Source organism: Gorilla gorilla, chromosome 6 (assembly GCF_029281585.2).
Source record: "Gorilla gorilla gorilla isolate KB3781 chromosome 6, NHGRI_mGorGor1-v2.1_pri, whole genome shotgun sequence".
In the NCBI taxonomy this organism is placed as follows: domain Eukaryota; kingdom Metazoa; phylum Chordata; class Mammalia; order Primates; family Hominidae; genus Gorilla; species Gorilla gorilla.
The window spans coordinates 12,207,168-12,229,818 of NC_073230.2; the positions used below are offsets into that span (position 1 = coordinate 12,207,168).

Here is a 22,651-nt window from a genome sequence, read left to right on the forward strand (position 1 = left end):
CAATCTCGGCTCACTGCAACCTCCGCCTCCCAGGTTCAAGCGAATTCTCCTGCCTCAACCTCCCAAGTAGCTGGGATTACAGGCACCTGCCACCACACCCGGCTAATTTTTGTATTTCTAATAGAGATGAGAGTTTTACCATGTTGGTCAGGCTGGTCTCGAACTCCTGACCTCAGGTGATCCACCCACCTCAACCTCCCAAAGTGTTGGGATTATAGGCATGAGCCACTGCGCCTGGCCTCTGTCACTTTTTTTGCTCCTTACCCAGTTTTTGTTTTTTTGTTTTGTTTTGTTTTGTTTTTGAGTGTGAGACTACAATGGAAAGACTCCTAGTTGGTTATTCTTTATCTCAGATTCTTTTTTCTGGAATTGTTTGCTCATTTGAGTGGTTGGTGGTTTGCCCTGTGTCAGACACAGTGAAGAGTGCAGGAAAGCTGGGGCCAGGGGAAGCGAAGTGGCTTCAATCCGGGCTGACAGCCAAGGAGAGTTTTCCTCCCTTCGGTGACAGGACCTGCCCCTCCGAGTCTAGAGTTAAAAGCAGCTTCTAGAACTGGCCCCTAAGTCTCCAAATGTGTTGGCTAAGCTGAAATGAGAGACTCTGAATTAGAGTTTTTGTTTGTTTGTTCTCTGCATGAAGTTCACAGGCCTGTGTGGATGTTAAATTGTGTCTGTAGCCTCTAAATCTCCAGGTTAACTGGTCCAGATTTTTTTTTTTCATCAGTAACAATGGGAATTTAAAATCAAATATTTGGCCAGGTGCGGTGGCTCATGCCTGTAATCCCAGCACTTTGGGAGGCAGAGGCGGGCGCATCACCTGAGGAGTTTGAGACCAGCCTGACCAACATGGTGAAATCCTGTCTCTACTAAAAATACAAAAAATTAGCCAGGCGTGGTGGCCTGTGCCTGTAATCCCAGCTACCAGGGAGGCTGAGGCACGAGAATCGCTTGAACCTGGGAGATGGAGGTTGCAGTGAGCGGAGATCACGCCACTGCACTCCAGCCTGGGCAACAGAGGGAGACTCCGTCTCAAAAATAAAAATCAAATCAAGTATTTTAAGTTTGGCTCTTCTTTCTTTCAAGAAAGGCTTTTTGGATACCTAGAATACCTTCATGTATGTGGCTTGATTTCTGTTTCAGGAAAAGGGGGGCGGGAGGAGAGACAACAGCCGTGTTCCAGAGTCTGTCCTGAGATGTCACTGAGTCCAGACACTTGGGCTGCACGTGCCCTGCAGATGACAAAGGCCAGCAGCTCAGCACACGTGCGGGAGGGGTTAAAGCCAACACTGAGTTTTTGTTCTTGTTGTTTTAATCTGAACGATTATTCTCCTGTAAAAATAATTTGGGAGGGGCGGGTGTTGTTCGGTGTGTGTGTGTGTGTGTGTGTGTGTGTGTGTGTGTGTGTGTGTATGTGGTTTTTTTTTTTTTTTACAGTGGCTGCCTGTCTAAAGTATTTTTCACAACGTGTTTGATAATCAGTGCTTTAAAAAGCAGCAGTGTCCTGTGAAGTGGAAATGTCAGATCTAGAGCATTGGATGTGAAGTTCTGGTCATGAAACCTTGCGTGTCTCACCCTGGAGGAGTGAAGGTGGGCGCCCGGCGGGGGGGTGTGGCTGCACCTCAGCACCGGGAGGGGGCACGCACGACACCAGAGGAAGGGACAGCCCCACCCATGTCAACAGCAGGCGGCCTGTGTTTTCATTTCAAATGGGATACAGTATTTTTTTAATAAGGAGCCATACTTTTTTTTAAGAGTTTGAGATCTGAATGTGATTTCTAATTGTATCAGACGTTAATGTTTTAAAGCTATAACAAAGTTTAAAATTTCTACTTTTTGTTTTTCATTTATTTTAACTGTTCTTTTATCTATTAAATTGTTGTATGTGGATGGGGAAGTTTTGTTTCTCCTCTTAGCATTTGTTTCTATAACCAGAAATAAAATTCTATATTAAAGAAATGACCCTGCGGCTCCGGCATGGTCCTTCTGCGCAGGTGGCTACTGAAGGTGGCGGACGTACAGATGGCCTGGACACACAGACACCAGGCCCCTGGACACACAGGCCCCTAACCCCCTGGACACACAGGCTCCTGACCCCCTGGACACACAGACCCCTGATCCCCTGGACACACAGACCTCTGATCCCCTGGACACACAGACCCCTGACCCCCTGGACACAGACCCCTGACCCCTGGACACACAGACCCCTGAGCCCCTGGACATACAGGCACCTGGCCCCCTGGACACACAGGCTCCTGACCCCCTAGACATACAGGCTCTTGACACCCTAGACATACAGGCTCCTGACCCCCTAGACATACAGGCTCCTGATCCCCTAGACATACAGGCTCCCGGCCCCCTGGACACACAGGCACTGGGCCCCCTGCTCCAGAGGCTGAAGGGCGGCTGCTGCTAAGGGAAGTTGCCCATAGGTCCCTGGTATCCCGTTCCTGGCTCACACAGGAGACGCTTCTGCAGGTGCCTGTGGCTCCTGGACTCCGTGACCCCCACCCACTGAGAGTGCTCTAAGCGAGGATGTTTGCAGCTCCAGGAATGTGAAGACAATGTGTGTCTCCCCTCAGACATGGCAAAGGCAGAAACCAGCCGAGCCAACCCCCTGCCCCTGGCACACGCCCACAGCCTGGCTGGGGGGCACTTGCAGGTACTCATTGCTGCCCCAGTGGCTCCTGGGCAACTGTGGGTCCTTCCTGCTGGCCCTTGGCTAGATGAGAATTTCTACCCATGTCCAGGATGGGTAGAAATGTACGTGGGTAGAAATTCTCTCAGGCCTTACTTATTGTAGGTGTGGGGCCTGGGGGGTGGGGATGGCATTGACTTTGGAACTACACAGACCTGGGTTCAAGTTCCTACTGTGTCCTTACCAGCTGTGGGACTTCAGCTTGCAGTGCGCCCCACTTCTTCACGTGCAGCACAGGCACCCCCACCCCACAGGCCTGGCGCCCCGAAGCTCAGCTGTGATGCCATCAGTCACTGTCTCTTCTGAGAGTCCCCTAGACTTATGAGACCCTTGGGTGTGTCTGTGTGACTGCCTCCGACAGGAGACTTGACAGTGGTGCGTGCTTGTCACATGTCTCTCTTCTGTCAAGTTTCTGTAGTGTTTGCATGTGACTCCCTCAGTTCAATAACTTGCATTTTTCTGATGGCACAGTTACCCACCGTTGCAGGTAAGGTTTCACTGCTTCTCTGTCTTCCTTCAAGTTACTCCATTTCCATTGTAAGAGTCTAACATAACTTTAACGGATTAGTTCTAGTTTAAGATGTCAGCCCAGGCTGGGCGCGTTGGCTCACGCCTGTAATCCCAGCACTTTGGGAGGCCAAGGCGGGTGGATCATTTGAGGTCAGCAGTTGAAGACCAGCCTGGACAACATGGTAAAACCCCCTCTACTAAAAAAAAATAAAAAATTAACTAGGCATGGTGGCTTGCACCTGTAATCCCAGTTACCTGGGAGGCTGAGGCAGGAGAATTGCTTGAACCCAGGAGGTGGACGCTGCAGTGAGCTGAGATCACGCCACTGCACTCCAGCCTGGGGGACAGAGCAAGACTCAGTCTCAAAAAAAAAGAAGAAAAAAAAGAAAAACATTTTAGCCCAATAGCAAACATGAGTGAGAAGTGTATGTAAGCTTCCTCCAGGGAGCTGCGTTGGCTAATTATTAATTGCATCTTCCCTTTTTAAGATGTTGTCGTTGTGTTTGTTTGTTTGCTTGCTTGTTTAGAGACAGGGTCTTGCCATGTTGCCCAGGCTGGTCTTGAACTGGGCTCAAGCGATCCTCCTGCCTCGACCTTCCAGTTGTTTGGATTACAGGCGTGAGCCATCTTGCCTGGCCTTTTTTGCTTTTGATTAGCACAACCATTTTTCACTAGTGAGACCTTAAAATAATATTTTACACTAATGTAAATATTTTGTAAGAAACAAGTCAAATATTACGCCTGGTAAAATTGCTTAAGGTCGTGTCTGTGTGAAGAGAGAGAGAGAGAGAGAGAGATCGAGATTCCTGGCACACAGTTGGAATCTCAGTTAAAGTTAGCTGCCCTGTGAACCTGGTATCTATACAACAAAGAGGGGTGCATCTCTCAGAACCCCAGAAGACATACAATTGTGCACTGCAGCTCTATTCGTTATTGTCAAAATCTGGAAACCAACCAAATATTCATGGACGAACAAGAAAAGCTAAGTACGGTACGATTCCATTTGCATGAAGTATAAAAAGAGGCAAAACTAATCTCTGGTGAGAAGAGAGACTAGCAGTTACTTGCGGGGGAGGGGAGTGGGCGTTGACTGGGAGGGGCCACGGCGGGGAACCTCTGGGGAGCTGGAAATGGTCTAGGTCTTGAACTCAAGCCATGGCAGGAAAATTTACACCACAAATTCTCAAACACAAATCAACCCCCGGCTCCCCACCGTCGCCAATGGAGCCGAGGCTTAAGACATTTGCAAATTTACCACCGATTTCTAGAAATGTAAAAAGTGGAGTTCATTTAAGATTTGTGCGCTTTGGTGTGCACGTTTTACCCTAGTAAACGTTAAACACTGGCAGTAGGCTTTCCATAGACTACCTGTCACCAGCTTTCCTTTGCCAGTCTTCAACCTGCGGCTCCAGGGGCACCCGCCGCACTCCACCGACTCCCATCCACCGCTCACCGTCCACCGATTCCCATCTCTTCATCCTCTGCACCAGGTGCCCTCAGACATCACTGGGCGCCCTAGGGCATCTCAAAGCCATGTTTGGAACTCCTGCAGGAAGCCCTCCCTCCTCCTCCTCCTTCCTTCCATCCAGGGGCCTTCTCGGGGCTTATCCCTTCAAGGCCTAGCTTGACCCACCCTATCTACGCAACATTGATTCCCACCCCCTACCCTATTCCCCAGAACCTTCAGCAGTGCCTAGCGCAGCTAGGACTCACTCATCGCTTGTCCACTTAATGAATGACTCTTGGCACAAATTTCCTCGTCCTTTTCTGCCCCAGACAGACACACCACAAACATGAAGTTACCCTTCCTTGATTTTTCCACTTTCTTCCTCCTGCCTGCAAATTCCTCAATCACAGGTCGTGCAAATCCTACCTCTAAATGGTACTGAATCTGCCTACTTTCGGGGCAACCTCCCTTCCCTGGACCACAACTGCACCAGCCTCCTTTCTCCCTCGGGAGCTTCCCAATCCATTATCTCGCCTGTGGCCAGAGGTCAGTTTCCCCCTGGGGTGCATTTAAGCCATAGGAAGCAGATCACTGCCCTAGGCCCACCCCTCCCCACCCCTTGGTCTGGACACCCTCTGGGCTCATCTTAGGCCGCAGTCCCCGAAGCCTTCCTCCTCCGGTTGGACCCCCAACCAGGTCAGGCTGTGATAGCGTTTATCATGACGCTGGCGTGTCGCCCTGTGTCCCTCGGCCGTCCGCAGGATGACAAACTTATGGCCAGGGCCCAGCACATTTGGGCACCCAACACATCCGTTAGAATGAACAGAAACTTCCCCTCTCTGAGCCTGTGGCCTCATCTGTAAAACAGAGATCGCGAGATCCCATGAATACCGTGGGGATTGAATAAGGGATTTTTTTGTTTCAAGCAGCGGGAACAGCGCGGGATGGGCGCTCAATAAATAGGAGCTCAAAAAAATCCCCAAAACTGCCCAGAGCCGCGGCTATTCCTTGCAAACTGCTGGACGCTGCTGGGCTTAGCCCACAGGTGTCGGAGTTTGTATCAGATTTTCAGGTCGTACTTAGCAAAGGGACTCCCGCACGACAAAGCTGTTTACGAAACAGAAACCAGAACTGGGCAGTGACACTTTGGGGCCAGCAATGCCCTCTCCCAAAGCCCCAGGCGCCCAATTTCCGCCGAAATGCTTTCCGGGGTCGAAGGGCGCCGGGGCTCCAGAGTGCCGAGGTTCCGGGGTCGCGCGATTCCGCAGCTCCCAGGCGCCGACCCGGACCCCCGGCCGGGGCACCTACGCCCCGCCCCAGTCGCTCCACGCCAAAGCCCATTGGTCGGCAACCTGTCCCTCCTGCCCATGTGATGCGGCACGTGACGCAGCCACGTAAGGCCGCTGCGCTCACGTGATGCGGTCCCGGAAGTTGATCGGGCTGCGGATCTGCTGGGCTGTAGCTCTGCTGGGCTGCAGCTCCTGGAGTTTCCGCGGTTCGTGCGCGTCTGGTGGCGGCGGCGTGATGTTCTCGGCAGGAGCGGAGAGTTTGCTCCACCAGGCCAGGTACGGGGGAGCTGCGGCCCCGGCCCTCCTTCCTGCACCTCTCCCTAGGGGCACACGGGGGTGGGTCTCACAGGGCAGGGGCTCGGGCGCCAGCCTTGCAGGAACCCGACTGGACCCGCCCTCTAGACTTGGGGATCGGGGAAGGCAACACGGCGGCCAGGCGTGGGGTGAGGAGGTCGGGGAGGGTCATGGTGGGTCCCCGGAGGAGGTGACACCTGAGCAGAGTCTTAGTGAGTGAAAGCAGGTGGGGTGGGACCCAGTCGACAGTTTAGTCAAAGGCTTGGCAGTGAGAACTCCGCGTCTGGCAGGAAATCGGGCATCCAGGAGATTTCACTGCCTCACAGTCAAGAACGCAAAGTCACAGAGTGCCCGGAGGGCTGCTAAGGAATAAGGCTGTGTGCCAGGCTGGGGAGCTGGAGGCCATCCGAGGGCTTTGGGGAACCGTGGGAGGGTTTTGTGACTTAAAAAGATCTCTCTTGCGCGGATGTATTAGCTAGGCTGAGAAATCACCCTCCAGGCTGGTTTCAGGCTGTGTCTGGACTCCCACTAACGAGTGAGTAGCCCCTTCCTCACCAACTAACCAGTCATGGGGGAAAACAGTGTAAGCCAGGACTGAAGAGACTCACGGTCCACCAAACAGGCAAATACTTCATACTACATGTTTAAAAGAAGAAAATGCTGACCGGGCGTGGTGGCTCACGCCTATAATCCCACCACTTTGGGAGGCCAAGGCAGGCGGATACCTGAGGTCAGGAGTTCGAGACCAGCCTGCCCAACATGAGGAAACCACGTCTCTACTGAAAATAAAAAAAAAAAAAAAAAAAAATTAGCCGGGCGTGGTGGTGGGTGCCTGTAATCCCAGCTACTCGGGAGGCTGAGGCAGGATGATTGCTTGAACCTGTGAGGTGGAGGTTACAGTGAGCTGAGATGGCGCCACTGCACTCCAGGCTGCAGGACAGAGCGAAACTCCGTCTCAAAAGAAAAAAGAAAAAAAGAAGAAAATACAGCCAGCACTACAGCCCCTTCGTAAACGTAAACAAACTTGGTGAGGTGAGAGGCCGAAGCAGGAGAAGTGCATGAACCCAGGAGGCCAGGCTGCAGTGAGCCAAGATCGCACCACTGCACTCCAGTCTGGGTGACAGAATGAGACTCCTTGTCAAAACAAACAAGCAAACCTGGATTCAGAGCTAGACCAATTGGTGGGAAAGATTCGGGTGGTTGAAATTGCTGTGATTATAGTGAGTGAGGTCTTGAAGGCAAGTTAAGTTCTAAAGTCCGAACAGGACAAAAATCTCTGATCAAAATAACCCTTAAGAGTCCACTCCTTAGGAAGAGGCTTGGTGAATATGCAGCACCATCTCCCAGCAGCTCAACATAGGCAACCTTCCCTTCAATCCTGGACAGATATGTCATTCATGTGAATGTGGGGACTATATGAAAATGAAAAATACTGGCATCTCAGCATGTAACACGTTAATCCCAAAGTCCTTACCAAGAGACAAGGAAAAACACCCACTGAGAGCTTCATTCCCAGTCACATTCTGCTCAAGGTCATAAACTTGTGACATGAAAGACAAAAGGAAGAGCCCTCACTATTTATTTATTTATTTATTTATTTATTTATTTATTTATTTTTATTAGAGTCTTTTTTGAGACAGAGTCTCCCTCTGTCGCCCAGGCTGGAGTGCAATGGCGCAATCTCAGTTCACTGCAACCTCCGCCTCCCGGGTTCAAGCAATTCTCCTGCCTCAGCCTCCCAAGTAGCTGGGATTACAGGCGCCCACCACCACACCCGGTTGATTTTTTGTATCTTTAGTAGAGATGGGGTTTCGCCACATTGTCCAGGCTGGTCTCGAATTCCTGACCTCAGGTGATCCGCCTGACTCAGCCCCTCGAAGTGCCGGGATTACAGGTGTGAGCCACCATACCCGGCCGAGCCCTCACTATTTAAATACCTGTTTCTCTGCCTCCCTGGCTCGGGTGGGCAGGCATTTTTGAGGATAGAGTGTGGTTGAATTTCCCTATGTAACATACATGAGTTCTGCAGTTGCCCTCTGTTAGGGTTTCAAGAAGGCTAATCTATTAGGGCTTACCAGTTTTCACAATGTACTTAAGCCTGTGATTTCTGATGATATTTTAAAATAAATGACTGTAGTTTGAGGGTTAAGGTTTGGAGCGGGCCAGGCGCAGTGACTGGCCCACGCCTGTAATCCAAACACTTTGGGAGGCCGAGTTAGGAGGATCGCTTGAGGCTAGGACTTTGAGACCAGCTTGGACAACATAGCGAGACCCGTCTCTACAAAACAGAATTTTTTAAAAACTTAGCCAGGTGTGGTGGCACGTACCCGTAGTCACAGCTACTCAGGAGGCTGAGGCAGGAGGATCACTTGAGCCAAGGAGGTTGAGGCTGCGGTAAGCTATGATCGTGCCACTGCACTCCAGCTCGAGTGACAGAGGGAGACCCTGTCTCCAAAGAAAGCCAAAAAGATTTGGAGTGAACTTTAGTTTCTCTCTAAATGTGTCAGAGATACAGAAAGCAAGGGTGGAAAAAGTGATCAAAGATAGCTCTGTAAGCTGAAGGATAAATGGAGAGAGCCGGTAGCGAGTAAAGGATGGGGGCATGGAGGGGTGCCCCACAAGGTCAGGGATTTCCAGGAGGAAGAGCCTCAGCCCACTAGCTCGGGAGCTACTGGGGCATGTTTCAGGCACAGGGTCTCTGCGAAGGGACAGAAGCAAGAGAAACAGGACGTGGAGTCTGGAGAAGGAAGGCGGGGCCGGGGTCTTGTAGGCAGCGTTAGGGTCTGTAGGAGTTTGGATGTGAAAGCAGTGGGGAGCTATTGAAGGGTTTGGGTGGGTTGGATTTTAGAGAGAAGCTTGAGACTTGGAGAATATGCTGAAGGGAATTAAATCGGGATGAGGGGTTCCACCTTTCTGGGAAAGATTTTCTGTTGTGTGTATATATGTATATGTGTGTATATATAATTTATATTACATATAACATTTTATATATTATATATTACATATATTTAGTACATATATAATATATATTATATATAATATTATATATATATAATATAATCAAAAAAAGAATAAAAAAATTCACTGGGTAGTGTAGTCCCAGCTACTCGAAAGGCTGAGGTGGGAGAACTGCTGGAGCTAGAAGATCAGGCTGCAGTGAGCTGAGATTATGCCACTGCACTCCAGCCTGGGTGACAGAGTAAGACTCTATCTCAAAAAAATATATATAGATAGATATAAAAATATATTTTTATATGTAATATATAATATATAAAATATATATTATATACATTTTTTGAGATAGAGCATATTATATATTATATATAACATAATATATAACATATAACAATATATATAACATATAACATATATATAATGTATAACAAATAACATATATAACATATAATATATAACAACATATATATTATATATAACATTAGATGTAATGTATATAAGATATAATGTATATAACATAACATATTAGGTATAACGTATATAACATATAACATATATAACTTATATAATGCATATAACATATATAACGTATATAACATAACATATGTTATATATCGTATATAACATAACATATATTATATATCATATATAACATATATATTATATTATATATATATATATTTTTTTGAAATAGAGTCTTACTCTGTCACCCAGGCTGGAGTGCAGTGGCACAATCTCAGCTCACTGCAGCCTGATCTTCAAGCTCAAGCAGTTCTCCCACCTCAGCCTTTCAAGTAGCTGGGACTACACCATGCCCAGTGAATTTTTTTTATTCTTTTTTTTGTTTGTTTTTGAGACGGAGTTTTGCTCTTGTTGCCCAAGCTGGGGTGCAATGGCGTGATCTCAGCTCACTGCAACCTCGTCCTCCCGGGTTCAAGTGATTCTCCTGCCTCAGCCTCCTGAGTAGCTAGGATTACAGGCTTGTGCCACCACGCCCAGCTATTTTTTTTGTATTTTTAGTAGAAACGGGGTTTCTCCATGTTAGCCAGCTGGTCATGAACTCCTGACCTCAGGTGATCCGCCCGCCTCGGCCTCCCAAAATGCTAGGATTACAGGTGTGAGCCACCGTGCGTGGCCGAATTTTTTTTATTCTTTTGTAGAGATGGGGTCTCACTGTTTTGCCCAGGATGATCTCAGACATCTGGGCTCAACTCATCCTCCCACCTCAGCGTCCCAAAGTGCTGGGATTACAGGTGGCCTGGGGAGGGCACAGCCACGTAGGGGGCCCTTCTCAGGGAGTGCCCAGAGTCCCCTGGCACAGCAGCCCCTTTGCGCATTATTGGTTCTTTCTTTTAGACTGGGATAGAAACCTAAAAGCAGGCTTCCATTTGGGACTTTATTCAGTATCTTACCTGTGGCTTACTAGGGAGATTTTAAAATTAAGCCAATTAGTTATTTGAGTAAAAAAATATAATGGGCTTACCTTATAATATGTCATGACATTTGTTCTTTAATATATAAGATTTTATTCTCAGGCCAGGCGTGGTGGCTCATGCTTGTCATCCCAGCACTTTGGGAGGCCGAGGTGGGCAGATCATGAGGTCAGGAGTTTGAGACCAGCCTGGCCAACATGGTGAAACCCCGTCTCTACTAAAAATGCAAAAATTAGCCGGGCGTAGTCCAGGCGCGGTGGTCACGCCTGTAATCCCAGCACTTTGGGAGGCCGAGGTGGGCAGATCACGATGTCAGGAGATCAAGACCATCCTGGCCAACATGATGAAACCCTGTCTTTACTAAAAAATACAAAAAAATTAGCCGGGCATGGTGGTGGGTGCCTGTAATCCCAGCTACTCGGAAGACTGAGGCAGGAGAATTGCTTGAACCCCGGAGGCGAAGGTTGCAGTGAGCCGAGATCATGACACTATACTCCAGCCCGGGTGACAGAGCAAGACTCCATCTCGGGGAAAAAAAAAATTTATTCTTGTTCCCATAAGCAAAAGGCTCATTGAAGACATCTTTTGAAAAGCACCTTATTCTAGAGTAAATTTCCTACTCTTGAATGAGACCCCTAAAAAGAATCGGTTTTAGTCCTTCTGCCCTGGGAACAACAAAATCTAAGTGCGTGGGGCCTCCATGAGTGAGATTCGTCATAGTGCCCTGCAGCGATGGATCGGGAAATCCCAGGGTGAGAGGAACCAGCTCAGGGAATCAGTGAATTTATCTCGAGAGCCATGAGCGGTGGAACCGTGTTCCTCCCACACACTCGGCTCCTCTTTTCTGAAGAGGGATTTTCCCTGCTCCAAGGGTTATCCTTTTTTTGGTTCCGAGCAGCGAGTGCTTCTGGGTCCTGAAGTACTCTTCTTTGTTTAGGGAGATCCAGGACGAGGAGCTGAAGAAGTTCTGTTCCCGGATCAGTAAACTGCTGCAGGCGGAGGACTTGGGGCCGGACACCCTCGACTCCCTGCAGAGGCTCTTCCTCATCATCTCAGCCACGAAGTACAGCCGGAGGTGAGTGTGGTGACGGCTCAGGCCGGCTCCTCACACAGCGGCCCCAGGAGAACCCAGCCCACGCCCAGCAGGTCACTGCAGATGCTCCTTGGGGGTTGAGTCATTTGTCCACTTAAACCAGTGCTGAAGGTCCATCCTCATGTAAAATGCTCTGTCCACTGGCCCAAGGGTGCCCGGCCAGGTGCTCTGGGGCGCCGGGTGCTCCTGCCACGGTCGTGACGTGTTACCGCCCACCACGGGCATCTCGCCTTCCAGGCTGGAGAAGACATGCGTAGACCTGCTGCAGGCCACCCTTGGCCTGTCTGCATGCCCCGAGCAGCTCCAGGTGCTTTGCGCCGCCATCCTGCGAGAGATGTCCCCCTCTGACAGCCTCAGCCTGGCCTGGGACCACACGCAGAACAGCCGGCAGCTGAGCCTGGTGGCCTCCGTTCTCTTGGCCCAGGTAGCGCAGCATTCACCACCCCAGTTGGCACCGGATGGCTGCTTCCCAAGGAATGGGAGACAGGAAGCAGGGGCGCCAGAGCCGGCAGGCGGCTGCTTGTTCTAGATGCATCTCGGTGCTGAGTGCCTGGCACGCTTGAGGCTGGGGCGTGCCCTGTTGACTGGAACGGGGTCCCATGCCCAGCAGGCCCACGTGGTATGTTGGTGCTCAGGAGAGGTGGTGGAGTTTGGTTTCTCAGACAGAGCCTTGAGACAACGAGTCAGTGGAGGCTGGGCCTCCAGACCTTCTTTTTGGGGTTTTTGTTTTGTTTTGTTTTTTAGAAACAGGGTCTCACTCTGCTGTCCAGTCTAGAGTGCCATGGAGTGATCAAAGCTCACTGCAGCCTCGACCTCCCTGGCTCAAGCAATCCTCCCACCTCAGCCTCCTGAGTAGCTGGGATTACAGGCATGCATCACCACACCCAGTTAATGTTTGTATTTCTTTGTAGGGACCCGGGGTCTCACTATGTTGTCCAGGCTGGTCTCAAACTTCTGGGCTCAAGCAATCCACCCTCCTTGGCCAGGAGTTTTTGCCAAGTCCATGTCCTCCTGTCCTCCCTCCTTCTGTGTCGGGAGCAGGCCTGGGCACTCAGCGTGGGGATCCAGGGGTTCACAGGCTGCCTTTGTGTGAGAGAAGCTGCTGTCTCTGCTCATGGGTTGCCCAGGGGTGCAGAGTCTGCAGGAAGGTTGCGATGGAGCTGGGGTTTTCCCTCCGTTCCCAGCCTGCAGCGTCATGAGCTGCCTCCTGTGCTGGGGTGCAGCCTGCGGTTGCTTTAGTTCTGTGTGGGCGAGAGCTTGTGGGCCCCGGCGTACTCAGGGCGTTGTGCTTCATCACTGGGGCCATCCTGGTTGGTGCCCAGCCCCCTCCCCTCACAGACCTCCTGCAGGCCACCTCCAGGCCTCCGAGATGACCCCGGTAATGCTGTGGTAGCTCCTGGCCTTTGGAACAAGATGACTCCGGCTCTTCTTGTTTGTTTCACCCGTCCTTCTCCTCAAGCAACTCATTTTTTTTCAGTGGAAGATGATCTTGCAGAACTGCTGCCAGGCGCCAGCGGTGCACCCCCCGCCCGGCACGTGGCCTGCCAGCCACCCAGCCGCCCTCCTCCCTGCCCTGACGGCCCTGCCCCTGTGCTGGGTGTCTCTGGTGCTGCTCAGATGTTTCAGCACCTGGGTGTGCGGAGCGAGGTGGGTGGTTTAAAGACGGATCCACACTGGAGGCCCCGCAGGACGGGGTGTCCTGTGGCTGCGGCCAGGCCCATGGTGGCCGCCAGTGTGTTTTTAGCATTGAATCAGCCGTGCCCTCACCCAGGCCCCCTCCAGCCTCAGCGATGCAGCTCCCAGGGAAAGAGGCTGGAGGCGGAGCAGGCACCTTGTGGCCCGGGGTGGGCCTGGGCGCGATATCCTCCCTGCCACCTGCTAGGCCGGGGTCTCAGGGACCGGCGCTTCTCGGGAGTGTCACACAGACTTCCGAAATGGGGGAGCTGGTCTCTGGCACAGGCCAGTACCCCAGCGTTTGCCCTGTTTGATTTGAAGGGTGACAGAAACGAGGAGGTCAGAGCCGTGGGCCAGGGCGTGCTGCGAGCGCTGGAGAGCCGGCAGCCTGAGGGACCCAGCCTCAGACACCTCCTCCCCGTCATGGCCAAGGTCGTGGTCCTCAGCCCGGGCACCCTCCAGGAGGGTACGTGGGGCCCCTCCCAAGAGGCTGTTGGGGGTCTGCCTTCCCAGGTCCTTCCCTGAGGGCCCATGGTGGGTTGGGAGTGTGGGGGAGGGCGGGTGGGGGACACGGGGAGGCCCGAGGGCTTGGGACGCTGCAGGATTCTGTCTTCTGAGAAAAATCGGCCAGCATCCCAACAACCCGGGCATCCGTAGGATTTAACCTCACCTCCCCATGCCACCCCACCCACTGCAGACCAGGCCACCCTGCTCAGCAAGCGGCTGGTCGACTGGCTGCGCTACGCCAGCCTCCAGCAAGGGCTCCCGCACTCCGGCAGCTTCTTCTCCACGCCCAGGGCCCGGCAGGTGAGGCTGGGACTGTTCTGGAACCATGGGGAACAGAGTCACAGACAACCCCTCCCCGAGAGCTCCTGCGCCCACAGCGGCGAGGCCTGCTGTCGTTCCGCGGGGTCCAGGGCCAGCGCTGCCTAACAGGTCCCCGTCGGCGCCTGCTGTCGTTCCGCGGGGTCCAGGGCCAGCCTGCCTCTGCTGCGGGGCTTGGGTCAGGCAGGGCCACAGCCCCCTGACCCGTGTGGCTCTGGGGGTCTGTGCGTGGGTTCACTCCCAGGGCCTGCGGAGCAGGGTGTGCGATGCACGTCTGCCTGGGGGTCAGGTGGGGATGGTGTTTTTGCATCACACAGGGCGGGCCGCTGCCCGGGCTCATGTTCAGGCAGCTTCTCCTCCACCTCCTGAGGAGCTTGTGCTAAAGGCTGGCGTTTTTCCCAGCCTCGGCCCCCTCCGCCCACTCCTGCCTGTCCTTCCCACAGCCGGGCCCCATCACCGAGGTGGACGGGGCAGTAGCCACAGACTTCTTCACGGTGCTCTCCACCGGCCACCGCTTCACAGAAGACCAGTGGCTGAACGTGCAGGCCTTCTCCATGCTGCGGGCGTGGCTGCTGCACAGCGGCCCCGAGGGCCCAGGCACCCTGGACACAGGTGTGCGGGTGGGGGGGGATGACGTCAGACAGGGGTGGGAGGTGGGCGCACTATGGGTTGGTCGCAGGGGCACACAGGCGGAGGTGGGGGGACTCAGGTGTGCCCAGGACGCAGCAGAGGTCGGGGCTGGGCAACGCAGCCTGCTGACCTGGAGCTAGGCTGAGAGCACTCCCTGGCCAGCATCGTTGGGGTCCAGGGTCAGCACCGGGGATCCTCTGGACACCCCGTGACCCTCATGCAATGTGCAGATGTGAGAGCTGCCATTTAAGGCAGGCACCCTTAAGGTTGTTGGAGTGACGCCATTGAGCTCCTCCCAGCTGCTCTGTGGACTTGTTGGGGAAGAAGCCTCAGCCACCCTGAAGGGCGGCCGTGATGGGGAAGCTGCCGGGTGGGTGGACGTCCTGAGACAGTGACGCCTCACGCCTCCTGGGAGGGGCTGCGGCCTGTGCTCTCCTCCTGCCCTTCCAAGCAGGGCAGCAGGCATGTCCCAGCCCGGGAGCCACACGTCAGCCTGCTGAGCGTTCCCACCTCCCGCAGATGACAGGTCAGAGCAGGAGGGCTCCACGCTGTCGGTGATCTCCGCCACCTCCTCTGCCGGCCGCCTGCTGCCGCCCCGGGAGCGGCTTCGGGAGGTGGCCTTCGAGTACTGCCAGCGCCTCATTGAGCAAAGTAACCGACGTGAGTCCCCCACCCAGGGCACTGGCCTCCCCGGGGCTCGACCCACCTGCTCTGCAAGGCGACCTGAGGCCAGCGCAGCTTCCCTGAGCTGCTGCTCCACAGAGGGGGTCCCTGGGTAGACGGTTTGGAGCAGGGGCATTTTTGCTTCTGGGGTCAGCCCCAAGTGTTCTTCAGGCTCCACCCCAGCCCCCAGCCCGGCCCTGTCCCGCCTGGGCCCCTCGCCTCAGTCCCACTCAAGTCCTCCTGGGGGCCTGTCCCACCCCCCTGCTCCCGGTCCTGCCTGGAGCTTCCAGAGCACAAGCTGCCCCCTCATTGGGCCACTCCGAGGCTGAGACAGAGCCAGCTGACTTTTTCCCCTCCTTCCAGGAGCGCTGAGGAAGGGGGACTCCGACCTGCAGAAAGCTGTAAGTGGCTGGGGACCAGGGGATGGGAGGCAGTGACTTGGCCCATTTGATGTGGTCCATGTCCCGCAGTGCCTGGTGGAGGCCGTGCTGGTGCTGGACGTGCTGTGCCGGCAGGACCCGTCCTTCCTGTACCGAAGTCTCTCCTGCCTGAAGGCCCTGCACGGGCGGGTGCGTGTGGACCCGGCCTCTGTGCGGGTGCTGCTGCCCCTCGCCCACTTCTTCCTGAGCCACGGTGAGCCAAGGGCGGGGTGGCGCTGACTTGGGGCTCTGCTCGTGCCTTTAGTTTTAGGATGGAATTTCTTCTTCCCTTTTTTTTTTTTTTTTTTTGATTGAATATTTTTGATTGAATAGAGACAGGGGTCTTGCTGTGTTGCCCGGGCTGGTCTGGAACTCGTGGCCTCAAGCGATCCTCCTGCCTTGGCCTCTCAAAGTGCTGGGATTACGGGCATGAGCCACCGTGCCCAGCTCATATTTCTTTTTGATGGATCGCTGTGCCAGATGTTAGTAATTTTTAAACTTTTAAATAAACTCTTTTTGCTGTGTCCCTAGCCCAGGAAACCTGAAAGTCTAGGAACCAGCACCTTCCAAAGAATGTGCCATAGTTTGTGTGACTCACGAGCTGGCCATGTCCCTGGGCGAGGGAGACCGAGTGCCGCTTCCCCAGCGTCCCAGCGTAGGACGCCTCAGAGCCCTTGGTGTCCTGGAGAGCAGGACTGAGACTCAGGGCCCCTAACCAGTCACAGAAGCACAGCCAGGAGGAGGTCAAGACGCGTGCGTCTGGCAGACGTGTACCCTGGCGGGCCCTGGTCTTGCAGGGGAGGCGGCTGCAGTGGACTCGGAAGCCGTCTACCAGCACCTGTTCACCAGGATCCCGGCGGAGCAGTTCCACAGCCCCATGCTGGCCTTTGAATTCATCCAGTTCTGCAGGGACAACCTCCACCTGTTCAGCGGGCACCTCAGCACCCTCAGATTGAGCTTCCCCAATCTCTTTAAGGTATATTTGGGCATCCCTGGGTGCCAGGGCAGGGGCATGGTAAGTCCCTGGGGCTCCTCCCCTCTTTCCAGCGGGGTTCAGGGCGAGTCCTGGCTGAGCATAGAGCCCTGTGAGTCCCGGGCCTGGAATGCGGTGTGCAGGGTGAGGTGGGGATCTGGGGTGTCCCTGCAGCGTCACGTGATCGACGGTGCTGTCCAAGAACTCCCTTGTGGGTGTTTTGGAGAGGGGGGCGTGACACAAGACGGTGAGTTTGTTCTCACAGCACTGGGGCAGGGCTGCCGCCTGTTAGGATCCTGGTAGGATCCCTCCCCCGGGAGCCCTGCCTGGTGCCTTGGGCACTTGGGTGCCATTTGCCTTTTTTTTTCTTTTGAGATGGAGTCTCACTCCCGTCACCTAGGCTGGAGTGCAGTGGCGCAATTTCAGCTCACTGCAACCCCCGCCTCCTGGGTTCAAGCGATTCTCCTGCGTCAGCCACCTGAGTAGTTAAGATTACAGGCGCCCACCACCATGTCCAGCTAATTTTTGGTATTTTTAGTAGAGATGGGGTTTCGACATGTTGGCCAAGCTGGTCTAGAACTCCTGACCTCAGATGATCCTCCCACCTTGACCTCCCAAAGTGCTGGGATTACAGGCATCAGCCACCGCACCCGGCCTGGTGTCATTTGCTTTTGAAGTGTCTTTTGCAGCCTCGCCTCGCTGTAAGGTCTTTTCAACTGAGGTGGGGAATCCTTTTTCTGGAGAAAAACCAGGACAGTGGAAAATTATTGACCTGTTGGTAGGAAAGTAGATACAGGCTGGGGGCAGTGGCTCACACCTGTAATCCCAGCACCTCGGGAGGCCAAGGCAGGAGGATCTTGAGGCAGGAGTTCAAGACCAGCCTGGGCAACACAGGGAGACGTCTTCTCTACAAAAAATAAACAGCCTCACATGGTGGTGTGTGCCTGTAGTCTCAGCTGCTCAGGGGGCTGAGGTGGGAGGATCACTTGAGCCTGGGAGGTTGAGGTTGCAGTGAGCTATGATTGCACCACTGCACTCCAGCCTGGGCGACAGAGCAAGACCCTGTCTCAAAAAAATAAAAAGCGGGAGGAGGCAAATGTAGAAGCCCTCCTGGGGACTGCAGGTCTGGGACAGCTGTGGGGCCCCAGCTGGCTGCTCCCTCTGCCGCCTGCTCCACAGCTCCGAGCCGTGTCCGAACCGCTGTGCTGTGCCCACAGTTCCTGGCCTGGAACAGCCCACCCCTCACCTCCGAGTTTGTGGCGCTCCTCCCGGCCCTGGTGGATGCTGGCACAGCCCAGGAGATGCTGCACGCGCTGCTGGACCTGCCCTGCTTGACGGCGGTGCTGGACCTGCAGCTCAGGTGGGCCCCTCACCCTCTGCCAGCGCTGCCTCTCCCAGCCAGCTGGTTCCACACACTAGGCCCCCTCCTCACTGCTCCTGACCTCTACACCAGGGACCCTCCTTCCTCCCCCCTCAACACCTGACCAGTCCTCCCCTGCAAAGCCACCTCTGGGACAGGGTGTGTCTGTCACCCTTGGCCACTCGCCAAGGGCAGCCCCTGCGCCCTGGAGTTCCTCACCCGTCTTCACGCCCAGGCCTGGAGCCTCCCATGCGAAGCCCTTCCCGGCACCCGAGGTGCTGTGATATTAGGGACACCTGCCGTGTGTCTTCCTGACGGGGGTGCCCTTGAGTGCAGGGGTCGCATCCCAGCCTGGCCTTGGGCGTCTGTCCACGCAGGTCAGCACCGGCTGCATCCGAGAGGCCACTCTGGGACACCTCTCTCAGGGCCCCCAGCTGCCTGGAGGCCTTCCGGGACCCGCAGTTCCAGGCTCTTTTCCAATACCTGCTGCGCCCCAAGGCCAGTGGCGCCACTGAGAGGTACGGGGCCCTAGGGCCAGGGGGCCACCAGTGGCTCAGAGAGCCAGGCCACAGCCACTGGGGTGGGGCTCGCTGCTCAGCCCTAGGCTGAGGCCAGGGTGCTTTGTGTCCCAGGCAAGGCTGCGTCCCCGCCCTGGGGAGCAACTGTCATCACCATTATAGAGGCCCTGCTTCTGCACCACGGGTCTGCCGGGGGCGGGGCCTGGTCTCAGCTCTCTCTCCTGCCCACATGAACCCTGATAAGCTTGGGGGTCGGCCCTGTGGGTGCTCCATTTTGCAGATGGACAAACCGAGCCTGAGCCCACGCCAGCCTTTGTCCCGACAGCTCTACTGTCCCGGGTGTGCTGACGCCAGGGGTCTCCCCAAACCCAGGGGAGCAGGAGGTCCTGAGAGGCGATGAGTGAGGATGGGAGTGGGCTCAGCTGTGCGAGAGGGAGCAGTGGCGACGTGGCCCCGGCGCCTGGCCCTGGCCTGCAGTCACCAGGTCGGGGAGCGGGCGGCACTCACGGCCACACTGTGTCCTCAGGTTGGCGCCACTCCACCAGCTGCTGCAGCCCATGGCCGGCTGTGCCCGCGTGGCCCAGTGTGCCCAGGCCGTGCCCACGCTGCTGCAGGCATTCTTCTCAGCAGTGACCCAGGTGAGCTTGCCGCCTGGGGCCCCCCATTCCCACGGGCCTCACAACCGAGGGGCAGGCCAGAGCCAGCGCTGTGGGGCCCTCCTGAGCTCTGCAGAAGGCTGCTCCCGCCACACCCACCGTCCACGGCCACTGTGAGGGTCAGGAAGGCACATGCCACAGCCCCGGCAGGCCCCATCCCCTGTCCCGTCCCGTTTATTCTGGCAGGCCCCGTCCCATTCCCTTTATTCCAGCAGGCCCCGTCCCCCATGCCCTGTCCCATCCCCTTTATTCCGGCAGGCCCCGTCCCATTCCCTTTATTCCAGCAGGCCCCGTCCCCCATCCCCCGTCCCATCCCCTTCATCCCGGCAGGTCCCGTCCCCCTTCCCAGCAGGCTCCATCCCCCTGCCCCAGCAGGCCCTGTCTTCCGTCCCCAGGACAGGGCAAGTGAGTGGCCTGGGCTCTGGCGGCACAGCTGGGGCCGGAGCAGTTTGTCCCCCTGCTGCCTCTCATAATTCAGCATCCGCATCTGAGGCCAAAATAAAGGCTGCCACAGGCTGGTGCCCCCCATCCCTGCTTCCCACCTCGGGGAGCTCTACAAGCCAGTGCAGGAGAGCCTGGGAGGTGGGGAGGCCAGCAGGGGGCTGGGCACAGGGCTGGACGTTGCCTGGGCGCACCCTTGGCCAAACAAGACGTGTGCCTGGCCTTGCAGAGCGGGAGTTGGCAGAGGAGCCATGGAACAGAAGCGACACCTCTGCCGGGGGCACTTGGGTCGGCCCAGGGCTTCCCTCCCTGTGCCCGGATGCTGTCAGCTGAGTCTCTGTGTCCCTGGGTGTTGGGGAAGGCAGTGGACGAGGAGTCTCCAGTCCCTCAGCTGCCCCCCAGCCCTCACCATGGCTTCACCCCCAACCTTAGGGCCTGCAGTGGGGGTGGGGCTGAGCCTGTTTCCCACTCCTGACCCCCAGGTGGCTGATGGGTCCCTGATCAACCAGCTGGCGCTGCTGCTCCTGGGCAGGAGCGACTCGCTCTACCCGGCCCCAGGGTACACTGCCCGTGTGCACAGGTAGGTCCCTCCTGCCACAGCCCTGGGCGGGTGCCTCCTGGACCCCTCCCCCTTCAGTGGCTTCGGCTCCACCCCTAGCTGGGCCCTCAGCAGCCTCAGACCCTGCCACCCCCACCCACAGCCCCAGGCTCTTCCTCTCTGCCTCTCAAGAACATTCCCCTGTCCTTCCCTCTGCCGAGTCTGTCCTCTTCAGGGTTGGCTCAGGTCCCTCTTCCCGTCCTGTCCCCTGGGCTCCTTCTCTCCCAAGGCCTGATGCATGCAGGCCCATCCTGGTTCCACTCTGAGCCCGGGCCTGAGGCCAGCGCTGGTGCCAGCCTTCTCCCCAGTGAGGAGAACAGTTCCTCTAGGGCTGGCAGTCGTCTGTGTCCCTCTATCGGAGGGTGCGGCATACACCTACCACTCAGACACTTCCCGGGTCCCTCCAGGCCCTTGGCCTGAATGGGGTGGCCGGGATGGGGTCAGAGGTCTGCACGGAGCAGGCGTGGGGACGGGGTCAGAGGTCTGCACGGAGCAGGCGTGGGGACGGGGTCAGAGGTCTGCCCGGAGCAGGCATGGAGCAGGCATGGACCCGGCTCTCTGGGCAGTGTGCTGAGTTCTCAGTTCCTGGCCCTGTGTACGCTGAAACCCTCCCTGGTGGTGGAGCTGGCAAGAGACCTGCTGGAGTTCCTGGGCAGCGTGAATGGTCTCTGCAGCAGGGCGAGCCTCGTCACCAGCGTGGTAAGGCGGGCGCTGGCCTCCCCCAGCCGCTCCTGACCCAGGAGGCCTGGGTGGGGGCTGAATCTCTTTCCCCGGGCCTAGGTGTGGGCCATCGGCGAGTACCTGTCGGTGACCTACGATCGGAGGTGCACCGTGGAGCAGATCAACAAGTTCTTCGAAGCCCTGGAGGCCCTGCTATTCGAGGTCACCCAGTGCCGCCCCTCTGCTGACCTGCCCAGGTGTCCCCCCCAGGTGGTCACCGTGCTGATGACCACGCTGACGAAGCTGGCCTCCCGGAGCCAAGATCTCATCCCCAGGTGCCTGGTCAGGGAGGGCGAGAAGCCTTCTGGCTCCTTGGGAAGAGAGGTGGCTTCTGAGGTCTTCCCATCAGGTGTTGTGAAATGGTCGCAGCAGCGCAGGTCCTGGGTGGGCCCTGCTGAGCTAAAGCCACTCTGCTGGGCGCTTCAGGCCTGGCCCCTCCACACAGACCCCTGTCCTGGGAGGGGAGCATCTGCAGCTGACGGAGGGACCTTCTTTCCCCAGGGCCTCTTTATTGCTGTCAAAGATGAGGACCCTGGCTCAGAGTCCAGCCACCAGCTCCACGCACAGCAAGGAGGGCGCGGAAGCCATCCGTACCCGGGCCACAGAGCTGCTGACCCTGCTGAAGATGCCCAGCGTGGCCCAGTTTGTGCTCACACCCAGCACGGAGGTGTGCAGCCCCCGCTATCACCGCGATGCCAACACGGCCCTGCCCCTGGCCCTGCGCACGGTCAGCCGGCTGGTGGAGAGGGAGGCCGGCCTCCTGCCAGGGTGAAGGGACAGTGGCCAGGGACTTCGGTGCAGATCAAGAGCCTGGGGCGGCCAGCTTGCTACTGAGGCCAGGCTGATAGGCGCTCAGGAGGGCGCGGGAGTCCTGGGAGAGGAGGCTAGGCCCACGGTGGGCTTGGCACCCTCAGAGACACGCGGGGCTGGCCCCCTTGCTCACCCTCTGGGCTTTGTCTCCAAGCCTTTTGCTCCCAGGCAACACTGAGCTGAGCTGAGGGGAGCCATGGAGCGGCTCTGATTGGAGGCTTGAGGCCCTGTGGCTGGGCTGGGTGGAGGCTGCTGGGTCTGTTTCCTAGTAGTTTGTTTTTGGACAGTTGATGGGCAAGAAGAGCTGCAGTAAAAGTAAATCTTTAGTAAGCGTGTGTGTGAAGAGTGCGCGATCAGTTCCGTTACCTGCCCTGCACCCTGGGGAGAGGACCAGGGATGGGAACCCCTGCAGCTGCTGCCAGTCCTGGAGGCTCAGCCCGGCGCGCCACTGCTGCTACAGAAACCAGGTCATTTGTGCACAGCCCAGAAGGCAGCGGCACGAGTTCCCGGGTGTGGTCACCGCGCTGGGTGGTGTGCTTGTCAGTGCCCCTTTTGATGCCCTTGAATAGCCTGAAGATGAAGGGGGCCGGGGGAGGGTTGCAAGCGCCATCGCCTATGCAGGCTGCGGCCTCTGGCCATTCGGAGGGAAGG

At 56.0% G+C, this 22,651-nt stretch overlaps 1 protein-coding gene across 3 annotated transcripts; it reads left to right on the forward strand.

Moving 5' to 3' along the window:
- Window positions 1-5,858: 5,858 nt before the first annotated feature.
- AP5Z1 (adaptor related protein complex 5 subunit zeta 1) lies at window positions 5,859-22,330 on the forward strand. Of its 3 annotated transcripts, XM_004045052.5 has the most exons (17): window positions 5,859-6,214; window positions 11,558-11,695; window positions 11,951-12,137; window positions 13,709-13,853; window positions 14,085-14,194; window positions 14,656-14,824; window positions 15,362-15,502; window positions 15,869-15,906; window positions 15,976-16,138; window positions 16,722-16,900; window positions 18,115-18,257; window positions 18,635-18,775; window positions 19,302-19,413; window positions 20,355-20,452; window positions 21,037-21,169; window positions 21,251-21,465; window positions 21,692-22,330. In XM_004045052.5, the coding sequence occupies exons 1-17, from the start codon at window positions 6,066-6,068 to the stop codon at window positions 21,960-21,962; spliced, it is 2,532 nt and encodes an 843-aa protein (XP_004045100.4). In that variant the 5' UTR covers window positions 5,859-6,065; the 3' UTR covers window positions 21,963-22,330. The 3 variants fall into 3 exon arrangements, with proteins under 3 accessions (XP_004045100.4, XP_055202416.1, XP_055202415.1); XM_055346441.2 differs by lacking the exons at window positions 5,859-6,214; window positions 11,951-12,137 and having other exon boundaries at window positions 11,559-11,695; XM_055346440.2 differs by lacking the exons at window positions 5,859-6,214; window positions 11,558-11,695; window positions 11,951-12,137 and adding an exon at window positions 12,149-13,360.
- Window positions 22,331-22,651: the final 321 nt, after the last annotated feature.